This window comes from Ischnura elegans, chromosome 11 (genome assembly GCF_921293095.1).
Source record: "Ischnura elegans chromosome 11, ioIscEleg1.1, whole genome shotgun sequence".
In the NCBI taxonomy this organism is placed as follows: Eukaryota; Metazoa; Arthropoda; class Insecta; order Odonata; family Coenagrionidae; genus Ischnura; species Ischnura elegans.
This window is the reverse complement of record NC_060256.1, coordinates 31694331-31712468: the sequence shown is the minus strand read 5'-3', so window position 1 is coordinate 31712468 and position 18138 is coordinate 31694331. Positions and strand designations below refer to the sequence as shown.

At 37.2% G+C, this 18138-nt stretch overlaps 1 protein-coding gene across 1 annotated transcript; it reads right to left on the bottom strand.

Annotated features, from left to right (window-relative positions):
• Nucleotides 1–10382: 10382 nt before the first annotated feature.
• On the bottom strand, nt 10383–18138 carry LOC124167811. The gene is made up of 2 exons (XM_046545845.1): nt 17830–18138; nt 10383–13346 (listed from the first exon to the last, which is right to left on the bottom strand). Exons 1-2 carry the CDS (start codon nt 17844–17846, stop codon nt 11399–11401), a joined length of 1965 nt encoding a protein of 654 aa, XP_046401801.1. The 5' UTR covers nt 17847–18138; the 3' UTR covers nt 10383–11398.

Here is an 18138-nt window from a genome sequence, read left to right as displayed (position 1 = left end):
GGCTGGAAAGAGGCATGAAAAATTCAACCTTGAGATGACAAGGAAAAGTCAAGCTTCACGTAAGCTAACATGCTATGTGTGGGTAGTAGCAGGTTTGATATGGCAAGTTTGCTGCAGGTGTGATATGGCAAGTTTGCTGCAAGTGTGATATGGTAAGTTTGCTGCAGGTTTGATATGGCAAGTTTGCTGCAAGTGTGATATGGCAAGTTTGCTGCAGGAATGATATGAAAAATCTGCTATGGGTGCAATATGGCATGTATTCTGCAGGTGTGATGTACAAGTCTACGGCTTGTATGTGTTCACATAACTTGTAAGCTTTATTCAAGCTTGTACATAGCTTTCATGCCAGAATAGGTTTGTCACAGCAAGTTTGCTGCAAACTTGCCACGACAAGGCTTGTCGTGACAAGCCAAGGACAAGCCTATGACAAGTTTGCTGCAAGCTTGCATGCTATCTGGGAGATTTATAGCATATTAGTGGACCATCAATTTTTACATGGACTACATATACATAACAGATTTTTAACGGAGATATTAGAGCATAATGAGAATTTTTTATGGTACCTGTGTCAGATTAGATACTGTGTATCAATCAAAAACTGAGTTTAAATAACCACATAAAATATTTATTTGGGCATGGTAATTTTAGAATTTTGTAATATTCATTAAAAATATACAGCAGCAAAATAAAAACTGTTATCATTACATTCAGTACCTGCTAAACTTTCTGATGTGCCAAAGCTAAAAAGAAATTTTAACTATCATTTTCAACTGTTTATGAGAGAATCATGATTTCTCATGATTTGTACAATTTGTCACGTGAAGAGATTTAACACATTCAGTGCGGAGTACGTCAATGGACATGGTCCAGTCCAAGCTGAGGTATGCCGCACGACAACTGACGTCCTCTGTCGGTCGGGTCCCTTTCTCCGCCTCCGTATGTGACTGATATCCACTTCCGAGTCTTCTGATCGTGTGTATGGCCTTCAGCAAGTTTCCCTCTTTCAAACCGTGTGCGCCGTTTGTATTTGAACGGAAGTTATGACGTGGAAACCTCCCTCATTTTTCTTTCTTATTTTAATGGCCGATTTTGACGACTTTAACCCTTAGGTGCACGCACCTGCAAGTATAGCACCAGTGCACGCTTGCGGCTTATTTGCCGCACTTTTACATTTTCGATTTTCCCTATTATACATTCAAATTTGAGGGTATTTTAATGTATTTGGGTAACTTTTAGTAAATAAAAGCACTTTAAACATTTTTTCCATTCATTTATAAACAAAAATACCGCATAATTATATGCAAATTTCTTGATAAATACTTAACTTATTTTCTAAAGGAATTGCAGACGATTATCTATACACTATCAAGTCAAAAAACACACACAAAAAAAGGAAATGGATATGCCAAAATGTTAATGCAATCATTAAAATTATAAAAATAACAAACTTTATAAAAAAATTAATTTTTTCATCCTTATTGACCATCACTGTCTTTGTAATGACATTCATGACATTTTTTGATGGAGGTGGAATAAAAAGCGAGCATAACTTATTTTTCGGTAACTAGTAAAGTGTAAATGACGCATTTTTACACCAATGTAATTCATATTTGAATATGAAGATGACATTTTTAAATTTCTACTTGTGGTTTGAGGTTGAGATAAATTTTACAAATAAAAATAATAGCAAAATAATAATGCAAATGCTCACAAAATAAACTACTTACATATATCATGATAGGACAAAAGTTTAGAAAGGTGTGAAAAACTCGCGCAGCTTCCCTGCAGAGGATGCGGATTCAGACCACAACCTAGTGCAGTTATGAAATGCAACATAAGATTCAAAAGATTAATGAAAGTTAGGAAGGCAAAGAAAAGGAATGCGGAAGCTTTGAAGGGGAGTACCAGAAGAGAATATCAGGAACTTGTGGCCCCGGAGATTGAAAGTACACAGACTGTTGAGGAAGGTGGGATAATGTAAAAACTGGAATAAAGAAAGCGGCTGAGAAGTCAATTAGCTACGTTGACTGTAAAAGGATAAAGAAGTCGTGGATAACAGAGGAAATAATTAAAGAAATAGAGGAGAGGAGAAAGTGGAAGAACATGGACACAGAGCAGGGCAAAAGAATGTTTGCAAATATCAGCAAAATTAATAATAGATTACCGCGTGAAACTAAGAGGGCTAGGGACGCTTGGTGGAAAAGAGTGTCAGGAAATGGAAAAGTTTCAAAAGGAAGGAGAGGTAGGTGCATTGTATGCCAAAATTTAGTCGCTATCGGGTGGCAAAAGAGGGCAAGCAATGTCTAAAGTTAAGGCTAAATGTGGAAGGATGCTAACCGAGTGAGAAGAGGTTCAGAGTAGATGGAAGGAATACCTGCGATAAATCCACAGAGAAAAAATCATTCACCTTGACCAGGATTAGAACCAGGATGCCCCAATTTCCACTCAGGTGCTTTAGCTGGCTAAGCTACCGAGGCATCATTCCTCCCTGTGGATATTTAAGAACATTACTGGAGAAGGTGGAATAGACTGCTGAGCATGTGATGCCACAAGCAGTCCAAATCGTGTGCTCATCAGCTGTTGATTAGCCAGTCAGCAAGGAGGCTTCAGGCTCAAGTGGATGCATTACATGAGAGTTGGGAGGAGTATGGGATGAGGATTAATCACAAGAAGACCAAGATTATTCGCTTTTGTAAAGCATCATGAGCAAGGAATGTGAGATAAAGATAAAGGTGAGTGGGGAAAAGCTTTAACACGTAGTGCAACTCAAGTACCCTATATGTCTGAATATAGTCCCCCTTTTTTACCAAAAATGCCTGTGGTAAAAGTAAAGGGGGGGACTATATTCAAACGCATTTATTTAACTTTTCCCAAAACTGAAGCCTCAAAATTAGGGGGGTGGACTATATTCAGAGGGGGACTATATTCAGAGAAATACGGTATTTAGCCAGCACATTAGAGGAAAACGAATTCAGAAGAAACAACATTCGGAAGAGAATTGCACTAACAGGAGGCGTTCATGAACCGGAAGGAGCTTATAAGAGGATCATTATGTGAGAGTTAAAAGAAAAGGTTAGTGAAGAGTCTGATATGGAGTGTAGTGCTTTACAGTGAGGAAACTTGGACACACAGGAAGGAGCACAAGAAAAGACTGTAAGTCTTTGAGATATGACTGTGGCGAAGAATGGAGAAGGTGAGGTGGACGGAAACGAAGAGAATGAGGAAGTGCTGGACATGGTGGGTGAGGAGAGGCAGCTTCTTGATGAGATTATTGAGAACGAAGGAGGCAGAAGGTAAGGATGGAGGGAGTACTTAACGGGGAAGGGATGTTGAAAACACTGTTAGAGGGTACAATGTTAGGTAAATGCGAGAGAGAAAAGGAAAAGAATAGGATTTGTAGATAGAATGAAAGGGAGTAGACCTTATTGTGAATTTAAGAAGGAAGTGCTTGATGGAAAGGGAGGCTCCCAAAATTCTTCTTAAGTACTCCATGGAGACCTAACTTAATTGGTAGAATAATTTATTATTATAATACGGGAAAAAGGTAGCCCTCACTATGGTATCACACTTAAAACACTACAGGGGGTTTCAATTAGAGATGGATCGAATAGCAGGTTTCTCGAACTTGAATATCTCGAAGTTCAAATACTTCAATTACTAGAATTGTGCAAAACATTAAATGTACGTTTTTCTTCTATTTCACTTGATGAATGTATAAAAAAAAAGGTATATACAGTGGAAACCCGATCTATCGTTCCCGCATTCATCGCTAGCCATTCCTGGTCCCAAATAAAGTTCCAATGAGACAATTTAGTTTTCTCTCGCATCTGTCGTTCCCTAAAGTATCATTTTCCCACATTGATTGTTTAAAGATCCCGGTTCCAAAGTAAAATTTTCCCGCATCCATCGTTTAATGGAAGTGAGACGAAGTGTTTACAATGTGTTATTTGTGGCTAATGACGACAGACACATAGTTTGAATCTTCCCTTGAAGCTTGAAATACCTTAGGGAGAAGCTGAGTGCGGTGGGATAGTAACATTAGCGCATTTCCTAAGATCCGCTATCCCCCTCCATTTAGCAATCGCCTCCCCCCCTAGATGCATACCTCTTCTCCGAAATCAAACAAAAGGTCCCAGCTTGTGCAGGGATCGTATTACGAAGAACTTATCTTCAAAAGAAAATATCAAGTTACATGAGAATAAAAGAAACCTTTTTCATGCCACCCCTTCCTTGTACGCTGACCTTTTTCAGCTTACCTACTTCCAAGTTCCTTGTTTCTGGAGGTCAAGTGCTGCATGAGTCACCTATTTGCCCAAAAGTTGTCTAACAATGACTTTTGGCAATTGGTATTATACTTTCATTAGATTGAAATATTAGTAATCTGCACTTCATTTAAAAAAATGATACCAAACACGATATATACACTAGCTGTATCTATAATACTGCTCTACTGATGAGATGCTAAAAACTGCTCTGGAAGAGTCAGAATAAACTTACAGCAAGAGTTCTTACAATTTTTTACCTCTCTAATGAAAACCCAACCATTATTTTTTTTACTCACCAGGGATAATAAACTTCCCAGCGAGATTCAGAATGTTGCTGAAAGTGTGAAGAAGGTCAACATCAGCCAGCAGGTTTCACTGAATCAAGCCTCGCCATTTGGTCTACTATAACTATTTCAAATTTATTTTCATTATAAAATAATACAGCCCCTAGTTTATACTTTTAACGGTTACAATGAAGGGAATAGTACTTTCTAAGAGAACATTTTTGGTTCTCTTGAAATTCAGTGATTTTATCCTTTTCCAGAACATTTTTTCGTGTAGCTGCAAGCGACAGGTTTTGATTTCAGTTAGGAACTCCCTTCAGGATTCCCTTTCCTAAATAGAGGGAAATAAACAGTATCACCACATGATATCCGGAACGCATATCATTTGGCCTGGAATCATACTTTCCTAGATAGGGAAAAGCATTTATAAAATATTGTTTATCCTTATCCACAGGTTGCCAATTTTTTTCCTGTACTTACAGGCTTACTTGACATTAATTGCAAAAATGGCCAACAGGGTTATGCGAGGCAAGTTGTTCCTCTATTGTTACGTAGGGCCCTGAAATTTAGCATGCCTGTTTTTAATGCAATTGCTCCCCACCTCGGATGCAAATGCAAATAGTCTGTAGCTAGTATTGTTGGCCTTGTTGATTTTATGTCAAATCAAATAGAATATGCAAAAAAGCAAAAACAGTCTCCAGACATTTCGTCTTCGCACAAGGGCAAACCCTACTTTACTGACCACAATGATTATAGAGGAAGAGATTTGTTCCCGAATACTCCTCTCAAGTAGAAAATTCCTTTATTTTTTTTTCTGAAAAATGATTTCAAGGTAATAAATAATTATATACCAGTACTTTATGGAGTAAATTACCCCACATTCTTATATTAATCCAAATTACCGACTATGCTAAACAGTATATTTCCTGAGAAGGTGAACTGCTGTCTTCAAACCTTCTTTCTGGAACAGGCGAATCCAGTTCAGAGGATGGGATGGAATCATGTTTCAGAAAAATAGATTCTTCGTCGCTACTCGTATCACTATCTTCCCATACACCACGATCAGAACCCGATTCATTTTCACTTACGTCCAGTAAGGCAGCTAGATGCTCCTTGTGATATATGTAACCCCTTCCGAGCCATATAGCTAACAACACAGCCAATGGTTGAAAAGTTTGCTGTCCATGAGTCTGTCCTCAAAATGTGCTCATCTTCGACCGCCTTTATAAAAACTTACCTAATGGTAGGTAGTGGAAACATGATGTAAATGAAGGGAATAAATGTAATCACCACCACCACGCAAGGACAAATCGAAGCTCACCAAACATCAACAAATTTTGCTGATCAACATTCAGCCTGCCAAGTTAAAAAAACTGTCAGATTTCAGAATCGAACGACGCAACTTGGTAAATAAGTTAAGCTCCAAATTCCACAAACGGACGCATTGAAATTAAAGACAGACCCAATGAGAATAAAGTTTAAATTAAAATTCTGCTGATACTGATATTCATGAAGATGTCAGAGGGAAATCCAACACAAGCATGCTGATGTCGCAAAGTAGTAAAATATGGACATTTGCAACATGGAAGGCATAGGGAGTAGAGATCATGTTTCATTTAAGCATTTTAACATTTTAAAAACATATTTACTGTTAAATAGCAATGATGCAGGTAGGAGAAAAAAGTGACAACTGCTTCAAAGTGAGGCAGTCAAATTTGACCCCTCTGACCTCTAAGGTTAAAGTTAAAATTCCAACTTACCGTGCAACTATTTATTATAAAATTCACTGTGTTTACATCTTGTTGAAAAAGATTAAAAGTCACATAATTTCATTTTGATCAGTCCCCTACAGCTTTCCAGGATTAACACGTTGTGTACCAGGGTATTTAAATGCCTTTTAACCCTCTGTTCCTGCAGATTTTTAAGGCCGTTTTACACGGTACACGAAATTGCGCAATCTGACGTACGTGCGAAGGTGCAATCAAAATTGCATCATGTAAAGCGGTGAATTGCTAGAACACATGCGAGAATGCGTGGATGAAAGACGGCAAAATAGACCCTGTTCTAATTTCGTTCATGCCTTCGTGCAATTCCACGCCATTTTGGAAATTAATGCAGCTCTAACCTGCGCAATTCTGTGCCCCGTGTAAAATGGCCTTTAAACCTCAATCTTAGAACGTGCATAGTCATAGTAAAAATTCCATAACTTTTAAAAAAATCAATATTTTTTAATGCGACTTTGAATGTAGTACTCACAAATAATTTCAGCATTTCTTCTTCGTGTGATATTCCATAAAACATTTTCCTTGGAGTGGAACGTTGCAAGTTGAGTACACACACCTAGTCTCTTTCCTAATTTTTCTTAAAGCGCACACTTTGCATCTTCTGGTGTGGTACATATTTTTTCTTCCCCTTTCCAATGATAGGGATGAGATGATGTCTACCTATGTCTCTCAAGAAGCGTTGTGGGTGATCTCATGAAGGGACACCCTCTGTTGGCTTCTCTTCGCCATCCTCGTCCCGAGGATGACTCAACTGACTCTTTACTCACTGCCCACTCTTTGGCGATCTGGAGCAAAAATCCTTTGAAACAAATGCTACTTGAAACGTTTAGAGTTTTATAAACCCAAAAAGCATTGAAAAGAGCACAACTTATGAGCCACAGTACTACTTTCTTCGACCATTTCATTGTTTTTCTCATTATGGAGTAATAGGATAGGAACATATCCGCTCTGTCTACTCCTTTCATACACTCATTGTATTTCAAAATACACATGGGTTTTTTGACTGCCACTCCTGCGACCCTATCCTTAATCTTTTAGTTATCCATACTAGCATTGTGAATAGTACTTGTCATCCTAACTTCCCTTTTGTCTTTCCAAACCACAAGTAACACTTCACCTTAATGAGAGAACATGCTTTGTCCATTTTTCAAAGTTTTGGCCTCGCTCTTCAACGTGACAGGGAGTCTTGGGACTTATGGTTGCACAATCTCTTACTTTCTCCAAGAGTAGTTCTGCTATTTTTACACTATTATGATAATTGTCTTGATATATGATGCCAAAGATTGAGATGTGGCCGTGAAAGAGAAAGGATAGTTTATTCTAATTTTTCTCCTTCGGCTGAACATATTTCCAAATTACTAATGTAACCAGAATCACTTTCACAAACCATTCGGACTAATAACCCATATTGTACAATTTTAGCTGGATTATAAGCTTTGATTTTCAATCTTCCTCTCCATGGAATCATGGCTTCATTAAGTGACAACTCCTGCTTTGGTTTATACACAGTCTGAAAATTTTCAACTAAGTATTCTAGAGTGGGTCTTATTATATAGAGTTAATCCGTAGTATCTAAAAATTCTCCGTTATCACTGAAGTGCCATGCTTTCCATATCTGCTCAAATCCATTTCTTGTCAACAGTTCTCTAAATATGTTGGATGCAATGAAAGGATCTGTGCTACAATACTCCTTTAGCATGTCTTTCCTCACTTGACCCATCAGAATCAAAATAGCAAAGAATATTTTCATCTCAACTACTGTTATATTTGACCACCTCCCTGTTTTTGGCAATTATTTATATTTGTTTCTTTTGAAGGTAATACAAATTGGATTGATAGTACATCATTTCAAAAAAGATAGTGAGACTACGTCAAGGATACTGGTGGAATTTTCAGGTAATCGCTTCACTCCAGGTTGGCCCAAAAATTGTCTCTAAATCTATTTTTTCCCATTTAGTAGAACTTCCCACCAAATTATTGTCTTCCTGTGCACCCATATCGGAGTCGCTTTCACTGATCACTAGAGGAATAGATTTTCTAGTTTTCATATTCACCAAAATATCAGAATCGCTTTCACTCTCGTCGAAACTCTACCTCAAATGCAGCGCAACCTCTTCATCGTACTCTAATGGTACATTTGATAGATCATCTGCGAGCTGGTCTAACATAATTTCTTCTTCATGCAAAGCACTGCCTTTCCTAAGCGATGCCACTATATGAAATATTCCTGTGAATGCTTCTTACAGTACGAGTAGAGATGTTACGAACAAACCTTCTTGGCAGTAAAACCAAATAACAAATTCACTGAGACTCAAGGAAACACATACTGCTCCAGGCACAACGGGATAGCAAACTAATCCAAGTCCGACAAATAAGTAAGAGAGCTTCATTTTGAGTTGCCTAGTTCCTTTTGTCATAATTGTTTGTTAACGGAGCAGATACAGGGTGGTATCCAGAAGCAGTAGGACTGATTTTTTTCCGTGCGGGCAGAAAGATTGAGGGGGGTCTGCAAGATTGAATATTGTGGTGCGGAGTCTTGGGAACAATTTTCAACATGCGGCAGTCGCCTGCGTGCATTAGTTGAGTGTGGACAACTGTTTTAGTGACCTCCTGTTTAGGCGCCTCGTCGTTATTTGCGATGGAGCAAAATTTAGAGCAGCGGTACGCCATGAAGTTTTGCTGCAAAATTCGAAAATTCGCAATCGAAACCAAGTAAATGCTTACGCAGGCCTACAAGGATGATACCATGAGCCATTCCTTGATATTTGAGTGGCACAAGTTGTTTCGGGATGGCAGGGAGCACGTCGAGGACGACCAACGCGCCGGGCGTCCGTCAACCTCGAAATCGAAAGTGAAATTGATGTTGATTGCATTTTTCGACCATCATGGAATTGTCCATAAGGAGTTTGTACCTCGTGGACATTCTGTAAACGCAAGATTTTACGTAGAAGTGCTGCGAAATCGGATCACACGCGTGCGACCAGACCTGTGGGGCATTGGAAGCTCCACCACAACAATGCACCGTGCCACAGCGCGTGGATTATGAGGGATCTCCTGGCCAAATTTGGCGTTTCCACGTTGCCTCACCCCCCTTTACAGCCCTGACGTGGCACCACCGAACTTTTTCCTGTACCCCAGGATCAAGAGGCAGCTCAAGGGGTATCGTTTCGACACGGGGGAAGCGGTCCAAGCGGCGACGACGAGGGTGCTGAACAGCATTCCGGAGTACGACTTCCAGAAGGCCTTCACGACGTGGAAGACTCGCTACCAGAAGTGTGTGGATGCCCAAAGGGCGGTTTTGAAGAGTATTGAGTCGGTATATCAAAATGTTCAATAAATTAATTTTTTTTAAATCAGTCCTACTACTTCTGGATACCACCCTGTAGGTCCACTCGCTGACAGTGCATTTCGGCGGAGTGGTGACAGAGAGAAGGGCCAAGCTTGCCAGCTGAACCGGGGCACATGGCTTAACTCCCCGAAAATTATAGGGCAAGAGTATCGTGTTCCCAAAGAACCCTAATAAATAAAATAAAAACGATGAAAGAAGAGGGAAGACGCATAAGAGAGCAGCTGTTGAGATTGACGTTACTTGACATTACGGACAAACGGCCTCAGGTTAAAATATGGTTAAATGGCTACATTTTATACAAATACAAATACCTTTTTGAAAATTATGATACATCTACTCATAATAAGTAACAAAAAGTAACTGAAAAATTAGTACAGAATATGTATATCATGTTACATAATTTTTAATGTTGACACGTCTAAATGACGAGACTTTTCGTCATCCATCCGGAACGCTTGGGAAGACAATGACAAGAATTTTCGCCATCTGTATGAAATGTATTAAGGGGAGATGTTGTTCTGGGCAGCTAGGGTGACGAATTCCTTGCCAGTACATCCTTATAAAGTGAGTGTGAGAGAGACTAAGAGAGGATTCATGAAATTAAGAATTGACCTTGAAAACCAAAGCAAATGCAAAAAAAAACAAAGCAGTCCATCTGCCTGCATCCTGAAATTAACAAGGGAAAAATAAGTTTCACAAATTTTAACTATTAAAATACCAAACTTATTTATTTCATAGTTAAATGGCAATTAAATTTCCACAATGGCTATCTCCCAATAAGTCTTATAAGAGCAAGTGTATTTAAGGCACAACAGTATACAAGTCATCTCCAACCATGATCACCTGCCCTAGTACAAAAGATATAGGTTCTGTTCACTGCACTGTATAATACATATTTGTCTTTGCTAAATCAACAGTCCGGTCACATTAACATGTATGATAAAAAATACCATCACCATAGTTAAGGTTTCGGAATGGCTACAAAAACTGAGCAAAAGCAATACACAATAAAACATATGTTTTCAACATGAAAAATTATCTTATTACCACACATGAAAGGGAAGATACTACAACCAAATGGAGTACATATATGTACCTGGTCATATAATGCAAAAACCAACAAGGCTTTCCATCAAATCATAGTTTCACTCATTGTAATTATTTGTGACTTATTAATTAATAATGAAAAAAATCTTATTCACAATTTGCCAAAATAAAAATATTACCAACATATGCTTATAATTGTAGAAAGGCACGAAAAACTATAACAAGAAGAAGATTTTCTTCCTCATTTTTGGTTCATTATAGAACAATGTATTATTAATAGGAAAAAAATGGGCATTGAAATATATAACCTCTTTAAGATTCAATTGACATGAAATTTGACAGTGATTTACCTGAGCAACCAATTGGCTGAAGTAAAACCTCTGTAAAGGCTTGTTTACATGATACATTAACACGCTCGACTTAATGTCTGCTTGGATGAATAATTTTTGTGGACCGGAACGGAACGTGTACGAATGCATGAACCAAATAAGAACAGGTTCTATTTTCTGTGCATGCATTTGCCTAAGTTAAGTAGTTACACGGTACATTTTCGTGTTCATTCGCACGTTAATACCATTAGACATTTACTCGTATCCGGGTTAATGTACCATGTAAATAGGCCTTAACTCTTGGCTGTGCTAATTTTTTCTGCCACTGTAAATGGTTTGGCTAATTTTTTGACTCATCTATATATTCCTCAACACGAGCAAAATCTACAAAAGGCTTGCCATTGATATCTGAAATTTTTACGACTAATGGAATTTTATCATCATAATATGTTGTAGATTTTGTACGTCCACACTCATCAATTTTCACAAAATTAGAAACTTCTGTTCCTATGTTTGTTATCATAGAGAAAAACTCTTTAGGGGTGACATCTCTATTCACACAATGAAAAATTAGGTAACTTCTGATAGCTGCCTTATCGGTTGAAAATTTTACAACATCAAACCCATGATTTAGTATTGAGATTTCATTAGTGTACTTTTCATGACACTCAATGACTTCTCCCTCAGATATTTCAGAATTCACTTTCTCTAAAAATTTTTTTTTCCTGTCATCACCAACATTTATACCCCATTCTTTGTCAAAAAGTGATTCATCAAAGCCACTTCCTAAACTTTCTTGTGCCCTTTTTTTGTGCTCTTGATATTCTTTTTCCATACTTTTCAACTTCAAAGCCTTAATTTCAAATATTAAGTTGGCAATGCTGTAGAAATCGTTTTCATCTTTGAAATCACCCACATTTGTTTCCAAATTTTTTGATGCTGACATAACACTCGATATACCATTAGCAACCTCACAGTGTTCAACCAATGGGAAATACGTGCACCACAGTTTTAAAAAAAACTCCTTAACTTTGAAACTGATCTCAATGACAAAATTCTTCAATTCAATGCATTTGACTTTCACATAAGAAAATACAGCATGAACATCATGCAGAGTATATTTTACTCCCCTGAAACACCTCTGTATTGCAATTACTTTCTCAATACCACCAATGGTTTTCCCACCAGCAGTGATACTAGGTGCCGCATTTGAAATTTTTGTGGCCACCTGAATTCCTTTCGCCATCTTCCCTCCAGTTTTCAGTCCCTGAGCCAACTTCAATGGCCCACTGGCGACGCCAGCAAGTCCTCCAACAAAATTCAGCCATCCCCCAGCAGCCTCATGATTTGTTATACTTTGTCCATGCTTCCAGCGATCGACTAACTGACTGCCTCCCACAACAAGAGAACACCCAGATGCAATGGCCACACCTGTGGCCGCTAAGACACCGCCACCAAGCGCCAGGGATCCTAACGCAATACATGGTCCTATAACATCAAGTGCATTCATGACATTCCCTTTAGCAGGTGACCATTTGACATCTAACAATACGTCACCTTCTAGATTAGCTTGGTAGACGCCATTGCGGGGATAGCACATAATCCATTCAGGATAAATATTTTTGCGAAGGAAGTCTTCCCAATCCCAGTATACTCTACCAATGTGGTCCACATAAAATATAGACCGTTTACACACACTCTCATTTCCATGTCTTGCTATTCGGACAACTGGAAAATGAATGCAATAATCACCTTTTTTCCCTATATTGATTAGTGAATTTCCAGCAAATTGTGAATGTAAGCCAAGCTTTACGTATATCATTAGACCCAGTCTGGTGATGTCATATTCTTCACCATGTAACCTTATTGCCAATTCTAGACATAATCCCTCAAAATCATGAACTTTTAAAATTATTTCAGGATGATAATGAAACTGCTTTTGAAAGCTAACATCTAACAGGCGAAGATATACATACCCCTCTTGATCAATTAAACTCTGATTACCGTTATGCCGCACAAGAAATAATACAAGTTTATTATTTTTATTCTTCGGCTCTAAAATTTGCAAACGAAACTTAGAAAAGCCATATACCTGTTTATAAATCACATCCATGAGCTTTTCAACGTTATTGGTAAAAGTATGATCAACAAATAGAGCTTTTATTTCTTCCTCCAATATTTCTCTTTTTCCAGTAAAGCTTAGCCATGATTTTTTTTCCATATAGTACTGTTGTTGAAACGCAGCAGCTTTTAAGATCCATTCCTTATGCCCATGGACTCCAATGCACCTACAAAATAAGAAACAAAGGCTTTATTCATGGCAATTGCAATACTAGTTATCAAACATTAATAATGAGCACAATTAAAATACAAGATGCAATAAAACAAGGTTCAAATGCTCATCAACGGCAAATAATTGTTGGCAAAGCAAACAATTTTAAAACAAGTTTTTTTTAAAAATAACACGAAGATGGCAATATTCCACAAGTTTATTGTCCGTACAACGCGTTTCGACCGTTAGGTCATTATCAAGTACAACATTGGGTCATTGTACTTGATAATGACCTAACGGTCGAAACGCGTTGCACGGACAATAAACTTGTGGAATATTGCCATCTTCGTGTTATTTTTTAAAAAACTTAGAATGTCATTCCACTACATAACGCCTGCTTCTGTTACTTTAATTTTAAAACACTACAAAAGGCAGTCTGAGCATAGCCAGATGGAAAAAACTTTTTTTTACGTGCCAATTTCATTTAATTTGGTCACATGAATTGCTATGGGAGGCTGATTAACTATTTCCTAATCTTAGGATTCATTTGGTTGCCACACAGCGATGTACTGGAGTTAAAGGCACTATTCATGTGGGTTCACAAAATCAATAGCATCTCATACATAATTTCAGTTAAGTGCAAATGTGATGTATGTATGATTTAAAAAGCACATTTCATGGTGTAACATTTTGTTCCAGACAAAATTCATTTGAATAAAATATTTGGTGTAATTTTACTTCAATGACTATTTCTAACTTAGGTTATTTTCTCAAAATAGCTACCTCATACATTAAATAAATTTTGAGTTCACACGAGATCCCCTAACTGATTCAATGAACACAGAAAATTTCTGGAAAAATGCTCCAGGATGTGCAGACAATCCACAGGAACTGTGGCGTATTCTTGTATTTGAAAATTTCCCAGCCCTGAATAGTTTTTATTCCCTTTTCTCAAATACTTTCTGTGGGGTATATTCCTAGCGTGGCTTGATATCTTCCATTAGTCGGTACTTTTTGGCTATAGCATGGTGTATTATTTTCACAGACAGAGCTAGCATTTGTACACAAATGGAAAATCTCTTGCCAAGTTTCAAATTTTAGTGATTCTTGTAATACAACTGTAAGATGGTAGCATTAAAAAATTCTACATTAATTTACAGAGGATTTGTAATTCAGTATATGTTCGTACAATTTGTGCATTGCTGATGACTCTGTAAAGTTATCACCGTGACTCGTCCCAGAATACTTATATAACTCTCCTCTTCTCCTGGTCGTGACCCCTGCTTCATTTGGTTGAGACTATTCTCCCGACTCTGGCACCGTTTTGTAGATTTTATCGCTAATCAATTTAAATTGATTAGCGATAAAATCATCAAGATATAATATGGTAATGTGTGAAAGGTTCCTGATTTGATTCTTGTGCATTGAGGCGTCATAACTTCAATTTAATTTAGCTAATGTTTCTAGCTTCATTATTTTATAGTTTATTGAGTATAATTTTATGTAAATAATCATTTCTACATTGTTGCTACCCAAAGGATTTTGTTTATATAAGTAAAAATTCATTCTAACACCGAGGACTATACAATGCGCATCACATTACGATTTTGTGTTCTTATTCCAGGCTTATATTTATAGAGTCCATACAAATGTTGACACATCAGGTCATTTCCAAGAAGCGATTAAAACTTGAAACCCTGGCTATCAAACTGAAGTAATGCCAGAAAGCACAAAAAGTGCAAGTTTGATGCAAAAAAAAAAAACAGAATACAAGGATTGTAATTCCAGCCAAGAAATCTAAATCTGGAGAGGGAAGCACTGAGAAAGAGAATGTTTTGCAACCAAGAAGCCCAGTACATAAACATGCATGCATACTCTCTCAGGAAAAAGCACAGGAGAGCTGTGTGAAGTGGAAGATCCTTTACGAAGACACCCTGACCTTAAGGAATCTTTGGTAATTTAATTCCTCACATTACTAATAAAAGATACATATTGCAAAAGTGACTCGTGTTGACCTTAACATACAGAAACATATTTCAGGATAAATAAATGATAAAGAGCTTGGACAGATCCTCAGGAAACAATTTGGTCAAAATAATGAGAAAGTGTGTGGCCGCAGATTGCAGGAGCATTTCTGCTGCACTCATTTCACCTCTTTTTGAAAGTAAGTTTTATGAATGAAGTGTATTATTTAAATAATTTTATTTAAATTAGTATTTCCATTTATCCTCTAATGCACAGTAAGAGTCTCATGTATGTTGATACCACTTTTTCCATAAACAAAACACTTGAAAAATGGGTAAATTCCAGGAAAAGAGCATCATTTCACAGTTTCTGAGCCATTTGGACTCTTACACCCTCAGCTGCCACAAACCAAGCATTGTTCTTAAAAAAAATTATATGAACAAGAGCCACATTCACTAGACTACATGCTTGGTCTTAGATTTACTGACCATTATTTCAAATATATCCTCATGAAGGTATGGATACACTTATACTTATTATCTTACGCTACATGTCCAAAATCCCTCTCACAGAGGCAGGAAAAAAGTAAAACCTGAAATATTCATAGTGAAAGTCAAAACACCACCATTTTTATTTCATAGTATATTGGAGCATATATTAACCTTCAATTTAAAAAAAATTGGATGAGTTAACAACTCTGCCTTTTGGTGATAAATCTGGAAATAAGAAGTAATGTTTTTGAGCTAAAAAATCGGTTAATTAACAACTGTTGACATCATTTTGGCTAACATAACAATGCAAGGGGAATAAAAGACATTACTGTGGAAGCTATGTACTTGTAATTTGGCTTCTTTTTGGATTTGGCAAGGGGTCAAAATTTCATTCAAATATAATACGTGGTTCCTGAGTTATGAATTTTTACCCTGTGCCCTGCATTCTGGAATTAGACTTCCACTATCACCACTTCCGAGCAAACATCTCAAACTTCGACTCCTCATATATTGCAAACTATGAGAGTGAGAGAGGAAATATTTTACACGGGTCATAAGATAGGTGATAGTAGCTAGTGACAAAAATTTCATCAAAATCTGAGTCGGTGGGTGTCATTTTTAAAATTTCTGGGTGATTTGACATGGAGTGACCCCTAAATGATGCTAAAGGTGTGTTTTCATTCATCTCTATTAAAAAATTTATCTCTCCGTACCTTCACAGGTGCTGCAATGATGAACGAAATATATAAAGATACACTATTTGTTTGAGAAATATGTATACAACAGGCTACACAAGTGTAATAGACAGAATGTGACATTATTCCTAATAACAGGTTAAAATATAATTTGTGTTTTGTTATTCCTTTTCGATAAGAAAGATTGCAATAAATACACTTTTATCATATGAAGTTATGGTAACTATTTATTCAGAGTATATTTTACTTTACACCTCTCCATTTGTGGCATTAATATAGGAATATATAAGAATGAAAATACAAGCGGAACAGCTTGTATTTTGATTCTTATATTTGTGGCAACAATACAGCAAAAACACCACTTTATATGCATATTACTGACTCATACGAATATCATCCAAATGTATTCTTGGTATACAAATGTGTTACGACGGTAATCCAAGAGAAATACAATTTGTAACAACTTTGGTGTTTCCTGGAACATGAATATACATAAAACAATTGTTTTAAAGGACTCGATATTGTAAAACCACTGAAATACTTATGAAATACAAGGAGTCCCATTTTGTAATATGACTGTATTGTTATGGTAATTAATGCAGTTGTATGACAGATCTTCCTGTTTCGGTTAGCTGTGTCATTGTGGCGTTTCGTGCAATCTTTTCCTGCCAGTGATGTACATCCTTTAGTTATATGATCAACGTTTTATTTTTGCCACTTACATTTCTGCAATAAGTCACTTTCTATATGTTATTGTTGAGGATATATTTCTCTACTCCTTGCACCTATCTCTTCATCCTGAATGACAATGAGAAAGACTGCAGTTTTGTGAAGAAATTGTCCTTTAATTTTAAGCCATGTATTTGTAAATATCTTACAAAATTTCTGCAGTAATTTGAAACGCTGTGATAATGCTTCCGAGTAATTTCTTTGATCCCCAGTTACTTTTTTACTTTTCTATAATTTGAATAATGTAGAAGGTGTCACATTCATGTTTTTTCACGTAATTTAATCACTATCGTGATTTAACACTTTCTCAGCTGGTCTGCATCAGATTAGATCCTTTCCTAGAAACTATTTACCTATCACATGGTTGGATTCGGTTAGGCTCCGCAGTAACTAGTGAGAATTCATCCTATCCTAGATTTTACAATTTTTATTGGCAAGGCTTATCACTAGTGCTTTTTGCCTGAGGTTGGTTTTAACTGCTGATTCCACTGGTCAACAAAAGCTCGTAGCCTTTTATCTTAAAATATTTACCTTTGTTTAGATTGCTCGTCGATTACAGACACTGGGAAAGATCGCCTCTTAAGTTTACAATTCTTGCAGGACCCTTGGTTTGACGTACCTTATGTGAGAATCCATGTCTTCTTCGTCGGTATGAGGGTCATCCACTGCTGCCAACAAGAGTTAGGGAGAGTATCCTCGCTTCAGTTAACGATTAAGTTCCCTCAAACTCCAAACAGCACACACCTTTCATGAGCATGATACCATATAATACTACGGATTTACTAAGGCACATAGAAATGCAATGATAAAAATAAGTTACGTCGTGCCGGTTGGCTCAAGATGCGTTGCCAATGCAAGATCACGCACGTAAACAGTCGTGCACTGAGGTCACCTCAGTCTACGGTGGGCACCAGAGATGGGCAAAAAT